The sequence below is a fragment of the Castor canadensis genome, chromosome 11 (assembly GCF_047511655.1).
Source record: "Castor canadensis chromosome 11, mCasCan1.hap1v2, whole genome shotgun sequence".
Lineage (NCBI taxonomy): Eukaryota > Metazoa > Chordata > Mammalia > Rodentia > Castoridae > Castor > Castor canadensis.
The window spans coordinates 73,589,236-73,603,874 of NC_133396.1; the positions used below are offsets into that span (position 1 = coordinate 73,589,236).

The 14,639-nt window shown below is 31.8% G+C and overlaps 1 protein-coding gene across 4 annotated transcripts in view; it reads left to right on the forward strand.

The window, feature by feature from the left end:
- Nucleotides 1-14,639, forward strand: part of Brinp3 (BMP/retinoic acid inducible neural specific 3) — a 425,930-nt gene that overhangs the window by 207,148 nt on the left and 204,143 nt on the right. For all 4 annotated transcript variants that reach the window (XM_074047228.1, XM_074047229.1, XM_074047227.1 and 1 more), the window contains one exon: nucleotides 8,040-8,230. In XM_074047228.1, coding sequence (XP_073903329.1) covers nucleotides 8,040-8,230 — 191 coding nt within the window. The remainder of the gene's footprint in view (nucleotides 1-8,039; nucleotides 8,231-14,639) is intronic.

The window sequence follows — 14,639 nt, forward strand, 5'->3', positions numbered from 1 at the left end:
AATCCAAAATATTTTTATCATAAAATCCACTAGAAAATAATTTTGAAGGTTTCCTGTGTTGAAAATTCAATCATCTGACATTCTTATGAAAATTTAAAATCTCTTCATTTACTGTGAGGCTCTGTAATAAAAATAGGAATGCAAAGGAAATCAACATTTATTGTATGTACATGTTTCCTATCAGACTCTTTGATGACTTCAAGTCACTACTTCCTTATGTCATGTTTATTTAACATAGATTAGTCTTTGTGTTTTCATTCACATTGCTATAGTGAGGGCCATTCTCCAAGGAGGGTCACTTGTTCTTAATAGGTGTCATTTTCAATTGTGTCATGGAGCTGTCTACTCTATGAAGAATATTCTTAAATCATATCAATTTTGATTAGTTTTTTATAAATAAGCATAAGTGAGGTATAAGTCAACTGGAGTTTTATTTAAAAGAAATTAAGGATGTGGAATATGTCACTTGGAAGCAAAAACATATAAAGAGGATTTAGAGATCATTCTTCTCATATGGATATATACTCTAGAACAGTGTTAATGAACTTATTAAAAGAAGGAGAAAGGTGGGCTTTTGTCCATTGAAAGTAAGATAAAAGAGCTAAAATTACTCTTATTGGTATGAAAAATTTATAGGTATGGAAAGAATTGCTTTATGCAGTTTTGAAGGTTGTGAATAAAAGAAAATGATTACATACTGAAACTTGAATTTTTATTATATAATAATTCCATTCTAAACCCTTTAGAAATATCTGTTTCCTGCTTATGGCTTCTCTTCAAAGAAAGAATTACTATGCTCATGTCACATAAGAAGAAACTAAGTCTTAAGTTGAATGATTCAAGATCACTCAATTAATAAATTAAAACCAACATTGGAATACAAACTTGTTTCACAGTAAAAGTTGGAACATTTCTAAAATAACGAATTCTACATTTCTCTATCTTCTAGGGCCTCTTAATCCAGTGAAAGGCTTTCTTCTAATGGCTTAATTATAACTTCTGCTTAATGACATATAGTTTGTTAATTAATATTTTAACATCACTAGTAATGAGAAAATCACTACTATTCAAGAGGCGAGCTAGGGAAAATGACTCTCTTCACATATTCAAATGACCTCTTTGCATCTCTAGAAGTCAAAAATTTAATGTTCACTTAGTCAACTGAGCCAATGCTTTGAACTTAATTCTGAATTAAAGAAGATATTATGTTTTATTCTTTTTAAGCTGGTAAGCATCCTTCCAATTACAGAAATTTGCAGAAAACATTGTGTATCCAGCAGACTGGACTTGACTGCTATTTCAAAGTTGTTAGGTGCTTTTTCCCAAGAAGAATCATCCAGGAACTGTTGAATCATCTAGAATTGTACTTTAGCTATAATAGTAGTCATGATCTTTCTAATTATGCAAGAAATGTTTTATTATGCACTATTATGCTTTAACATGGGCCCTAGATAGAATGAGAGATGTGAGCACTCATCATGATATTTTTTTCCTAAATTAATTTTCAAACAAACCCAAAACAGAGGGACTGACAGAAGAATGTCTGTATACACATTTGTAACTATACTTTATGTAAAATCAATATTACTCCTACAAACATCCATACTCACCAATCAACTGCAGGATAACATTTGTTAATTCTTCACAGTTTTATTTGGTCTCAGAATATTTTTTAAAGCTTGATTTACATTTATAACTTTATGTTCTTAAATCAGTAAAAATAATTATTTTGTAAACTTGATGTAGAACTTGAAACACTTAATTTTTGCATGTGGATTTCTCTATGTTATTTTTATTCTATATATAACTAAATCAATTTCTTAAAATGTTTTCAGTCTTTAAGTATCATAACAAGGGCTAACCAGAGCAGCATTTATTCTGAAGATATTCCTTCATTTTATTCCCTTCTTTCCTTTTAGGGAACTACTTATATAAATATTTGTTTAATTCTTCAATGTTGTTTCTTCAAATAAAAAGAAATACATGCATGTATTTATACTTTCCATTCTTTCTTTAAACATAATTTTACCCACTTGTATCGTCATACCCATATGCAAGTGCTGTTCCCATTTCTTATGGATGCCATGTTCTACTGTACTGCCATGATATACATTATTCCTGCCAGTAGGCATTTGTGTTATTTCTAAATGATAAACATCAAAGTATAAAGTACAATGAGAAAACTTTTTTCATATTTTATCCAGTTTTTCATTGGGATAGATTTTTTAAAAGTTTTTTGGGACAAGATCTTACTGCATAGCCCAGACTGGCCTTGAACTCCTGATCCTCTTATCTCAGCCTTGTGAGTGCCGAGACTACAAGCTTTACTACCATTCCCAGTATTTGGGGGCAGATGCTTAAATGGAAGATTGCTGAGAGGATTATTGAAAAATATTGCCAAAAATCTTTCTATGTGTGTTGGGTAATTTTACAATCAACCAGCAATATACCAGAGGGTTTGTTTACATCTAGTCTGCTGATAGTTATGTTCACAGTGTCAAAATTTCAGATTTTAGCAAATTCTCTAGTAGCAAAGTAATTTGTTAATATGTTTTAAATTTTTCTTTCTCATACTTAAGTCTAAATTGAGTACCTTTTGAAATTTTCATAGACCATTTTTTAATCTTTTCTTACCTGAACAGTTTTCTTATTTTTTTCCTGCTTTTGATTTGAAATTATGTTTATGCTTTTTTTTTTTTTTTTTTAAGATTTTGTGATAGTAGCAGTAAAGTTTATTAGGAGTGGAATGGGGGGTTGGGAAAGAAGCATTTGTTCACCATAAGGAAATGGGAGTAAAGGCTCCTGGAAATTTGCTTTTATTATCCTTGATTTTTAGGAGGAACTAACTCTTTGAGGGTTAATGGACTAAACCGTGTGACTATTACATAAGTTTGAGATACATCTTACCAACGCATTAAGTGTTCATGTCTTTGATATGTTTGAAATTTATTTTTATGTATAATCATACCTTTTACTTCTCAAATGAGCATTTAGCTGAAACAATATCATTTAGTAAAAAGGCTGTTTTACTGCAGTGGATTAATAGATCAGTCTTATTTTATGCTAAATTAGCATAAAAAATTTTACTTAATGAATTTTTTCTGTTGTATGTGTTGTTGCTCCTGTATTAACACTACTCTCCTTTTATTACAGAGACCTTATAATGCATATTCTTATGTAGTAAGATATTTTTACTTTTCCTTATTCTTTTGGAAACTTTTCCTCATAAATTGTACTTGATAAACTTTTTTTTCCATTTTTTAAATTGGAATGCTAGATCTAGGGAGCAGAAAATGGCTTATTTTTTGAAAACTCAGATTATATTGTCATTATACATTAACACAAAGAAATTTGACACACTTTAATGTTGAACGTTGTTGCTCAAGTAAAATAATTATGTCATCTGTTAAAGTCTATTTTTCCAACATTCAGGACTGATTTATAATTTTGTTCATATAGGTTTTACATTTTTTTTCCTTTTAAGCAATATACCTTTGTCCATTGTTATAATTTTGCTTGAATAGTTTTAACATTTTCTTGTCCCTTTAAATGCTTTCATCAGTTGTTATTTATAATTAGTTAGAATTTTTCATTCTATTGGGGCAGTAATGTTATTATTTTGCTCTACCTAAGTTCTATTGCTGTGTATGGGAGTTTGTCCATTGATTACCTGAGTAGTCTGTGTTTATAACAGCAAAGAAGCATATTTTACATGCTTCTTTCTAAGACTGTCACTCTAATTGGCATTTTTTTTGTATTTTCATTTTGGTATGTTTATCATCATTAGGCATACCAATTGTGGAGTGTTTGTCTGGATTTTCTTTTAATTGGACTGTTGTCTGAGATTTTACCCACTAAGTAAGATGGTAACTTTAGGCTCTAAGTACCCATAGCTCATCTTTTTAAGGAATTAAACACTGATTCCTAATTTATTAATTCCTACCTAGTCAGGAATACATATAATTACATTCACATGCATTTTAAGCATTTATGGCAATAAGAATTTTTATTTCTAGATCTGTTAATATGCTTAATTATATTAATGGTTTCCTAATATTGAAACACCCTTACACTACTAGTTATCCTACCTGTTCATGGGATTTCAGCCTTTCAAATGTACTGATGGATATATTTTCTATAGGTCTATATGCTCTTTTGTATCAATATTCAAAAATTTTATTATCTATTGTGTGCTTGTATATTTTTCAGATATCTGTGCCTAAATTACATTCAGCTAAAAAAGATAAAGTAGGAATTTTTTCTTCATTTTCGATACTCTGGAAACATTTCTTGGACTGTGTGATGTTTTAATATTTTGGCAAAATTGCTCTAAAATTGTTTGGATCTGTTGGGTATATATAGGTGTATTTGTGTAGGTAGGTAGATATTCTGTGACAACTGAACATATTCACAAATTTTTTTACAAAATATTTTCATGCTTTGCATTTTTTTCTTCTGTTTCATTATAGGTTTATTCCATTGATTCTTTATGTAATTTTCTATTTCTGTGAAAAAAAAGTATGTTGACTACTTGTTTGTATATTTTCTGTTTTTTCCTTCTGAAAAGAGCTACTTTGACATTTATTTATAATCTCTACTCTTTTTAAAAAGTCATTAGTGTGTTTCTGTTTGTTCAGGTATTTCTTTTTGACTTTATATAAACTCATTTTTGACATTTTCCTTTAAGTTTAGATTTATATAGTCAACTCATTCATTTTTATGACCTACATAACATGTAATTTTTATGTTAAAATTATTTCTTTCAACATGCATCCCTTCAATTCTGAAATGATCATAATTTCCTTGAAAATTAATAATTTTGCCTTTTCTTATATTCAAAAATTATATACTAATTTTTTCATGTTCTTTTTAAAATTTACTAACAAGTTTTAATTTTATTATATTGCAATCACTGAATGAAGCTTTTTTCCAGATTTTAAACTACTGAATATTTCTTTGTAACAAAATATACTGTCACCTTTTATAAGTATTCTTTGTAAATATGTTTTTGAAAATAATTTCTTATACTTGGAAGTTACTACTTTAAAATGAATTTCTTCCTATGTTATTAGTATAGGTTTCATTATTTGCTTATAAATTCTAGCTTATCCAGAAGATTGTATAAATCTTTATCATTATTTATTTTTACTGTCACCAGAGGTATTTCCATCTAAGAAATGTATACTAATATTGGCAGTGTATGTCTGTTGCTCCATTTAAAAGTATTACTGTTGAAACTACTTTGCAGGTTGTAGTGAAGAGCTCTAAATATTTTTCTATTTCCTCATTTAGCAACGTTTGACCTGAATTTACAAGAGCTTATATTAAGATCACCAGCTTTAATTATATTAGCCAAGATATGTTTGTCATATTACTTTAACCTTATTATTATTACTATTATATTGTTTTACTGGGGGTACATTCTCACGTTTACTAAATTTCTTACAAATTCACCCTCTCCATTATTCTTTATCTTCCCTTTCTCCATTGCTAAAATGATTTCTACAAGTCTCATTTTTTCATTTTCATACATGAGTACATAATATTTCCACTATATTCACCCTTCTTCACCCTTTCCTTGTATCCTCCCCCATCCCACTGGTACCAATTCCTAGATAGGACCTGTGCTACCTTTCTGCTCTCCGTTTATGAAAAAAGGTATTTCTGTTTGTTCAAGGTAGCAACACAGAGAGTTTCATTATAACATTTCCATGTTCATATGTATTATAACCTAAATTGGTTCATATCCTCTATTTTTCTGTTTTTTACCTTAGTTCCGTTCTTGAGGTGATTTCAGCAGGTTTAAATATCCTATTTAGAAAGTACGTCACCCATATTCACCTTTACTTCCTTACTTTTTCCTCCCCTCCTGTTAGTGACCTTCCCTTAGCATGACCTGTTTTTCATAATATTGTTAATATTTGGATTGTGTCTGTCTTCCACATATGACAGAAAATATGCAGTCTTTGTCTTTTTGAGTCTTATCCCTTGCATAAGTGATGGAGCCACTTTAGGAGTTCTTGGATGACAGCCTGGTGGTATTTGTTCTGTTTCTCTCTCACAACATGGCAGTTTTTCTCAGATGCACTGGTCAGTCTGACATCTGTTAAACACAATTTCCTCATGTTTGAACTTCTCTGAGATTTTTGTCTGTTTTCACAGTTTTTTGCATATGTATTCCTGTCACTTTGTGAGTCTCCCAACTAAAACTGTCCTAATACACATCGTAATGCTTCTGGTGATATGACCACCTAGCTATACTCCTGAGGGATAACTTTTCTTTGATTATTTTCCTGAGTGTTCTTGATTTCTAGGGCCCAGGTTGGGGGTCCAAAAGCAACATGTTCTCTCTCACATGTGTAACGCAGACGTAATATAAATTCAACAATATTATGAAACACTGGTCACACTAAGGAGAAGTCATGGATGGGAGGGGTAGGGTAAAAGAAGGAAATTAGGGACTTGAATATGGTTGATATACTCTCTATACAAGAATGAATACAGAAGTCTTAAAGCATCTGAAACCACCATAAAAATGTACTAAGGTAGAATGAAGAAAATTAGAAGAGATAAATCAATTAGAGTTTAATACATGCATACATGGAACTATCACAAGGAAACTCCCTGTTTAGTTACCTTTATCTCAAAGAAGGAAAACCATCATGTTTTTGTTCTATTTTTTATCTTTTTTCTTCTACAAAATAGGAGAACAAGAGGGCAAAACAGGTTCTGCTCTGCCAGTGTGTGTGTGTGTGTGTGTAGCACCAGTAGTTGGGAGGTGGTGGCAGGGAAAAAGGGGCTGAATACAATGCAAAAATATGTACACATGTAAGTAAATTAAAAAAATGATACCTGTTGAAACTATTCCAGAATCAGGGGAGTGGGGATAAAGGAGAGTGGTGGAGGGGATGTATTCAAGTATGATATATTTTATACATTGTAAGAACCTTTGTATATGCCACATTGTACCCCCACCCAGCACAATAATAAAGAAAAAAAAAACAAACATGAACTAATAAGGTATTGATACTTTATATCCTTTTATAGTTACCCAATGTCTTCTGAAGGCATGGGAGCTCTTAACTTTGAATTTGACTGTCACCTATGCTATGTCATTTGAAAGATGTATTAGTTTGATAGAAGGTATATGTGAATTGCTCTATTAGATATTCTTGTTTGGCCTTTTAAAACCTAGCTTGTCACTTTACAATTGGGCAAAATACCTCCAGAGCAGATGGGTTCCTGAGAAAAGAGAGCACACAGTGAGTTTGACGATCATGTGTTAGATGAATTTCCAATAATATGGAAGTCTGATGATCAAGAGGACATCATGTTTATCTTAAATAACACGGGTGTTTTTGTTAACATTTGAACATTGAAAACTGCAGCTTAATTTAACATTCTTTAAATTTCACCATTGAAAATCAATTGCCAGGTTCTATATTTTGTATTGAAACTAGTAAATGTAGTATAGCTTATTAGTGCACCCTATTTCATTATTTCATATGTAGGGAACTTCTGAATGTATTACTAATATAAAAGTATGAAACTATATGCACATAACTGTGCTTTTTCTGCATTACCAATGTGCAGTTGAAAACTGGTCGTGCTTTATAAATGCGTCCATTTTGATATAATGTTCTCTGTTTAAAAAGTTCTGAATTAACACAATTTCGTGCAAATCTACCTAAATTCACTTTATATACTGTCTTATTTTGCTTTTGGGATCACATTAGTATTAAGGAAGCTAACTGTGAGAAAGTCAATAAAAACTAGAGAAACTGTTCTTCAAAAGCTACGTATTCAACATTCACTAAATTTAAACCCTTCAGTTTCCCTGACACATTTTTAGGTGCTTTCGAAATATTGCTAAATTTAAAAACCAAAACCAAAGTGCTCAGAAAACAACAAATCTTCACCTTTTGGGTGTTTGTCACTACTTTGTTTTACTACAACATATTCTAGACATTCCACCTGCAGATGAGAGAGAAACTGCGTGTAAGTAGGAAATGGATTAATTTGTGATATTATTAATGCAGGAGAGGAGTCACTCACAATTTTTGTGGACAAGCGGAAGCTGAGCAAGCGAGCTGAAGGGAGCGATTCCAACGCCAACAGCTCTTCTGTCACTCTGGAGACTCTCCATCAACTTGCTGCCTCCTACTTCATTGACAGGGACAGCACTCTTAAGAGACTTCACCACATACAAATTGCATCCACTGCTATAAAGGTATGAATGAGTTTATTCCAACACTGTCTCCTTCCTTTTTTTTTTTTCCTGTCTCAGATTGTCTTACATCATATTTGTTAGGCACTGACTTGCATAATTGTTATAAAAATCGTATTTTTCATTTCTTTTTGTTTTGAGTTATTGTAAAGTATTTATGATGAAATTGATTTATGATGAATTGATTTCACTTGATAACTGTATCAAAGCTTTTTTTGGCCAAATGGAATTTAGATACTTGAATCATATAAGTTTGTCCTGGGGTACACAGATTCCTTAACATCAGGTAATTAGGCTCAGTAACATTGATTTTTCTTGTAATTTGTCTTATCTTGCTTTAGACTTTTAAAGCAATATTACAGGAAAGGGCTGTATTATGCTGAAAGTGGTCCATGACACAAAATATGATTTAGAAATCCTGGCTTGAGGAATATTTTCTCCCAATATTTTAAAGATAAAGGAAAGAGGTAGACATGTTTCATTGCAACAAGTTTCTAATTTTTGGCAGCAGCGGGGGGAAGGATGGTATTGGTGTTTGAACTCAGGGCCTCTTGCCTGCTAGGCAGTTGTTGTATCACTTGTGACATGTCCCATCCCTTTTTCTGCTCCAGTTATTTTACAGATGGAGTCTCATTGGCCTCAGATCATGATGTACTTTCTTAGGCCTCCTGAGTACCAGCAATGCCAGGCATGTGCCACCACTCCTGGCTTATTGGATGAGATGGAATCTGACTAACTTTTTGTGACACTGGTCTCAAACCATGATCATCCTGACCTCTGCCTCCCAAGTAGCTAGGATTACAGGTGTGAGTCACCACACCCAGGCCTTTCTTAAAGTCAAAACACAATAACAGAACTTGTGGACACTTACCGTATGTTCACCAATATCTTTTGACTTTGTCATTGCTAATGTTGACTTTTCCAAAACTGAGAAAAAAGGTAAATAATGTAGCTCTAATTTTCAAAAAACAGCAGAAATAAGAAAGAAGGGGAAACAGAGGAGAGTAGTAGGGGGAAAGAGAGAAAAGTGTTAGGGGAAAAGACAAATAGCGAAAAATTGAGAGGTAAGCTCCAAAACAAAACAGTAAATTCTTCAAGCATATTTTCTGGATATTTAAGTCAACATGATATTTTATTTGGCCAACGACCATTGTAAAAACCAGTCAAGCAAAGAGCAGGCTTAGTGTGATCTTACACTAAGTTAACAATAGCAAAATAAAATGTAAAGGATATTTCTGTTTCAAATCCAACATAGTTAATATAAAAAGCAGATGTGTGTATTTTGAATCTGTTAATTGAAGTTATTACCTCAATATTTTGGGAAAGGTTGGAAAAACCACTGTACAGTATTTTTTCCAAGATAAACTGGGGAAAATGAAAGGGAATATGGATCTTTAGGTTATGGTAACAAAAACCATACTAAAAATTTCTCCCCTGTATACCCTCACTATTGCTAGTAGAAGGGGATGGAAAAAGTTTTCTTTAGATATAAATTACAAGAGTTAGTGGGCTTCTGACCATAGGACTTATCATAGATTAAATGATCATGTATATAAGTAATATTTATGCTATATAGATAAAAAACATAGACATCACAGTACAGATGTCATAGTTAATTTAAAAATATTGTAAAGCAGCATATTGTTAGAGATATTTAGCTTGAGGATGCCGAAAGGAAATAGACTTTCAAAAATCAATTTTAATGGAATAAACAGTGACAAATTGTATTTTGTAATAGAAGAAAGCATTGTTGTAAGGTGTGTTTATTATATGGTTATTGATTTTTTTGTTCAGCCTCAAATAGAATTACACAGTAGGGTTTTTGTACTTATACTAAATAAGAAATGTTCATACACAGTTCATGTCTCAACTTAATGAGCATTTGCAATTACTTTTCTTTCTTACAAGTCAAGCATGTCACAAAATGCACATCTTTTAGAGGGGCAGGCATCCTATCATGTAAGGATAATGTTCTTAGACTCTGGTGATAAACTGGGAGTGTGAAGCCTTCTCGAAGCTGGTAATCAACTTCATGGTAGGAATAAGCCCCCAAAGCAAAGTGACTTTAATAGGAATGAGTGACCTAGGAGCAGCTCTGAAAAGAGAAAAAATTACCAGAAGTTTGGAAGTCACCAGCCTCACCTCCACAGGGCAGGTATCTTCAGCACCTGTGGAAAAACAGTTCCAGATTACATTATGAGAAAGTTTTAAGGCATGGACAGAGTGGTTTAACATCAGAAGGAAAAGAGGGACTTTAGATCAGGGAGAAGAAAGAGAACAGTTTGAGAACAAGATAGAGAGATATTGTGAACAGTAACACTCATATTTTGCTGCTTATTTAAGTACAAAAGGAATTGAGTTATAATTTCAGCTGACAATGGTATGGTTATGAGCACAGACACAGAAGGTCATAGGGTGTGCAAGCATAAGTTAGGTGAGGTGGGAGGAGGGAAGGACCACTAAGACCTTTCTGGACTAAATTTAGACCTGAATGGAATCCTTTCTGAGTAGGTTGAACTTTCAAGTGACTGAGTGACTCTAAAGGGTGCAAGGAAAGACTGTTGTGTGCTGTGTGCAAAAGCTGGGCCAAGTATGTGATACCCACATGTGCTTCAGGTATGTTGACTGCTTGAGTTACGTGCGAACCCATGTGTGCATTTTTCTTGAAGGGTACGGTTTCTTTTCATTAAAAAGAAAGTTATCTGATATGTTCCTACACAGATAAAAGCCATCTCTTCCCTTACCAATTGGACTAAGATCTAAAGTTTTAGCATTTAAGTTAACAGAGTATGAGGGACTGAGAGGGTATGGATGGGGGGATAGGCAGGCCAAATCCAAGGGCATCCAAGTGGTAAAATCCTTTGTAGTCAAATGAATAATTCAATGCAGTGTACTCTTACATTGTCTCAGAAACCAAGAGCTTAACTCTTATTGAATCCCTAAAGGTCCGATTCATTGCCTTTATATTTTAAAGAATCAATCTAAGGATAGCAAAAGTCACAATTTCTTTCATTTGGGAGTACTACTTGTGTTTTAAGTGCTATGTAGTAGATATTTAGGTTCTCAAACAAATGTTGAATGATGTTACCCCTTGATTCACAGAATGTAAGTGTCAAAGTATTGCTAAAAATAAGGATAATATAATTATTGATAGCCAACAAAAATATAATTAAATTTGCAAAGTCATGCCAGTTTTTATCATATTAATTCTTGCAAAAGAAGAGTTGAGCAGAGAGTTGGACAATTAGTGTTAACTATGAGCTCTATGGAATAGAGCAATTTGTTTTTATCTCTTATAATTATGAAAGTAAATGTGAACTGTAGTTTATTAACACATCTATAAATTTTACAGCAGCAGATCAAACAGCTGTGTAGCTCAATTAATTTCCATATGATTGAGATTAATAATATTTATGTAAAGTATTATTTCTCAACATTATTTGTAGTTAAATGTCATGTCAAATAATGTCTACAACTGCCTACACTTTGTAGAAGATTCAGTTGAATTGACTTAATCTAAAAGAACTCAGAAATATATTCTTCAAGTTCATTTAGAATAGTCTAATAAATGTTAAAATTATGTAATATATAAATGAGAAAAATGAAAGTGCATTTTATTTTGTGGGAATTTAACATATACCTGACTTTGATTATGATATATGCATTTTAAAAAAGCATTTGCTTAGTATATTAAGTTTAATGTAACTAAAATTAAATTTTATATAACTTGATTAAAAGTTTTAAAATAGCAATAGCTATTTTTCCTCAAGTATTTACTGTTGTATTTGCTGTATTTCTAATACTACTCTAACATAGGAAAAAAATCAGAAAACTTTTAACTTTGTAGTATTTAGGAACTTTTCAGTAAGAGAAAGCACAAAATATTTACTAAAATTAAATTACAGGTCAGTTTTCTAGATAACATTATATCTCCAAATAGTTTTTTAGATTTTCAAATTTTACCTAAGAACCCTACAGTTATGTTGAAAAGAATCTTCACAAGTTAAGTGTACATTTCTTAGATTACACATTAAATTAAATTTGAAAATCTGTGCATAATATTAAGCTTGGCAATAATTTTCAAAGAAAAATTTTGATAAATTATTCATTCATGGAAATAGGATCAGTACAATTTCATAATTTACTTTTGATATTAATTCCATAGATTTAAAATTATATTTTAAGAAGACCCAAGATCAGAAAATTTGCATATATTTATAATGATTGCAAGATTTTGATTTCATGGTTTTTTTCAGGGATGGTTCACATTTTGCCCTTTATTATTTACTTTATTCTGTAAGGTATATACCATGACATCTTGATATACACTGTCCATTGACACACCCATCATCTCATTACCTTTTGATAGCCTTTTGTATGTGTGATGGGGACCCTAAATCTATTCTCTTAACAGATATCCAGTGTACAATACACATTGCTACATAGATTCAGCAGCTGTTCATTAGGTCTCTACATTTACTTATACCACATCACCACAGATTTGGTAATGTTTATCCACATGTACCATTCCCCCCCAACCACCCTTGTAATCTGCTTTTATGTATTCAGTTTTTTCTTTAGAGTCTACATAAAGGAAAGATCATGTAGTATTTTTATTTTAGTGTTTTGTTAGTTTCACTTAGGATTATGCTGTATTCATTCAAATTATATAATTTCCTTATTTTTCAAAGATGAATAACATTAAGTTTAGTAATATTCCTTGAGTGTATGTGTCTCTGTATATATATGTATATATATATACATATATGTCTATATGTATATGTAGACATATATCTACGTGTAGATATATGTCTACAATTCATCCATGTATTTATTCATCCACACTGTAGTTGCACTGTTTCCCTAGCTTAGTTAGTATGAATAATGTTATTCTGAACATATAAACACATATATATCTGCAAGGTTCTCAATTCATTTAGTTTTATCATAAACCCAGAAGTCGGATTTCTAGTTTAAATGGTAGTTTTATTTTTAATATTCTAGGACTCACACATACTTTTTTTCACAATAGATATATCAGTTTCTAACCAACAGTGTCAAAGAATTGTCTTTTCCTAACCTTCTTGATAACACTTGTCTGTGAATTCCTTTTTATAACAGCAAATTCCCTTAGCATTTTAAAAGAATGATTAAACTTACAATTAAATTTAAGTATTTTTATTACTTTGGAGGATAAATCTCATTTAGCAATTTGGGAAATTTTCATTAAATTGACCAAAAGTGTATCTTATTTTTTCATGCATGTATATATTTAACTACTAAATGTTTTTTGAGAGAAAAGGATACGATACTATTTCTTTGTAATTAATACATACAAATACAGAGTTGATATTACATTCACAATAATAAAATCACATTTTGGGACATGTATTTGGTATTCTGAATCTTCATAATGTTGACCATAATTCTGTACTTTGCATTTCTACTTCATTTATTTTATTATGTGTTGTTCCTTCTTTCATTTTGACTCACAGTTCTAATTTCCTGGAGAGGAGATGCAGAATCTGTTTTTATTTCTGGTTTGATTTCAATAAAATTGGTTTATATATAATAGCTACCAAATGGTACCAAGCTTTTCTATTTAGACTAGATCACAATTAGGCTAATATGAAAAAAAAATAAAGCTTCAAATTCTGGTGACTTTCACACTAAGTTTCATTCCTCTTATCTTTTTTCTCCAACTCTGTTTGAGTATCAGTTATTGCCTCCTATGACAGAAACTACAGCCACAGTGGCCATCTAGTTCTCCTTGTTTTCTGTTCCTACACATCTCAGTTGTCATGCTCTCCTCAGTCAAAGCATATCCTATATTAATGCTTTGAGTGACACATTATAATTAAACATATGGCTGTTATAACTGGGTCCTAATTATTATCTGGTCCAATTCCAGACAATACTTGAAGTATATATAATTTTTATTTATTTATAAATTTTATCATTTTTACATTTACTCACATGTGTATACATTGTTTGAGCCATCCCCTCCCACACCCCTCCTGCTTCCAGTCAGAACCTGTTATCCCCTTTGATCTCTGATTTTGTTGAAGAGAAAACATAAAAGATAATAAGAAAGACAGCGTTTTGCTAGTTTGAGAAAAATATAGCTATACAGAGAGATTTCTAGCATTGCTTCCATGCACATGTGTATTGAAACCCACAATGGCTTATCTCTACCAAACCTCTTCATTACTTCCTAATCCTCTTCCCAGAGTGGCCTCTGCCTGTTTAACATTACTATATTTGCTCCTCTACAGTGAGTACATCACCCATATTCAGGTTTTTGGTTTTCTTCTCTTTCCCTATCCCTCCCATGTGTTGTCTCCCCTGAGTGTGTGACCCATGTCCAAAAACATTACTGCATTTGTTTTAGGTCTATAATCCACATAACAGA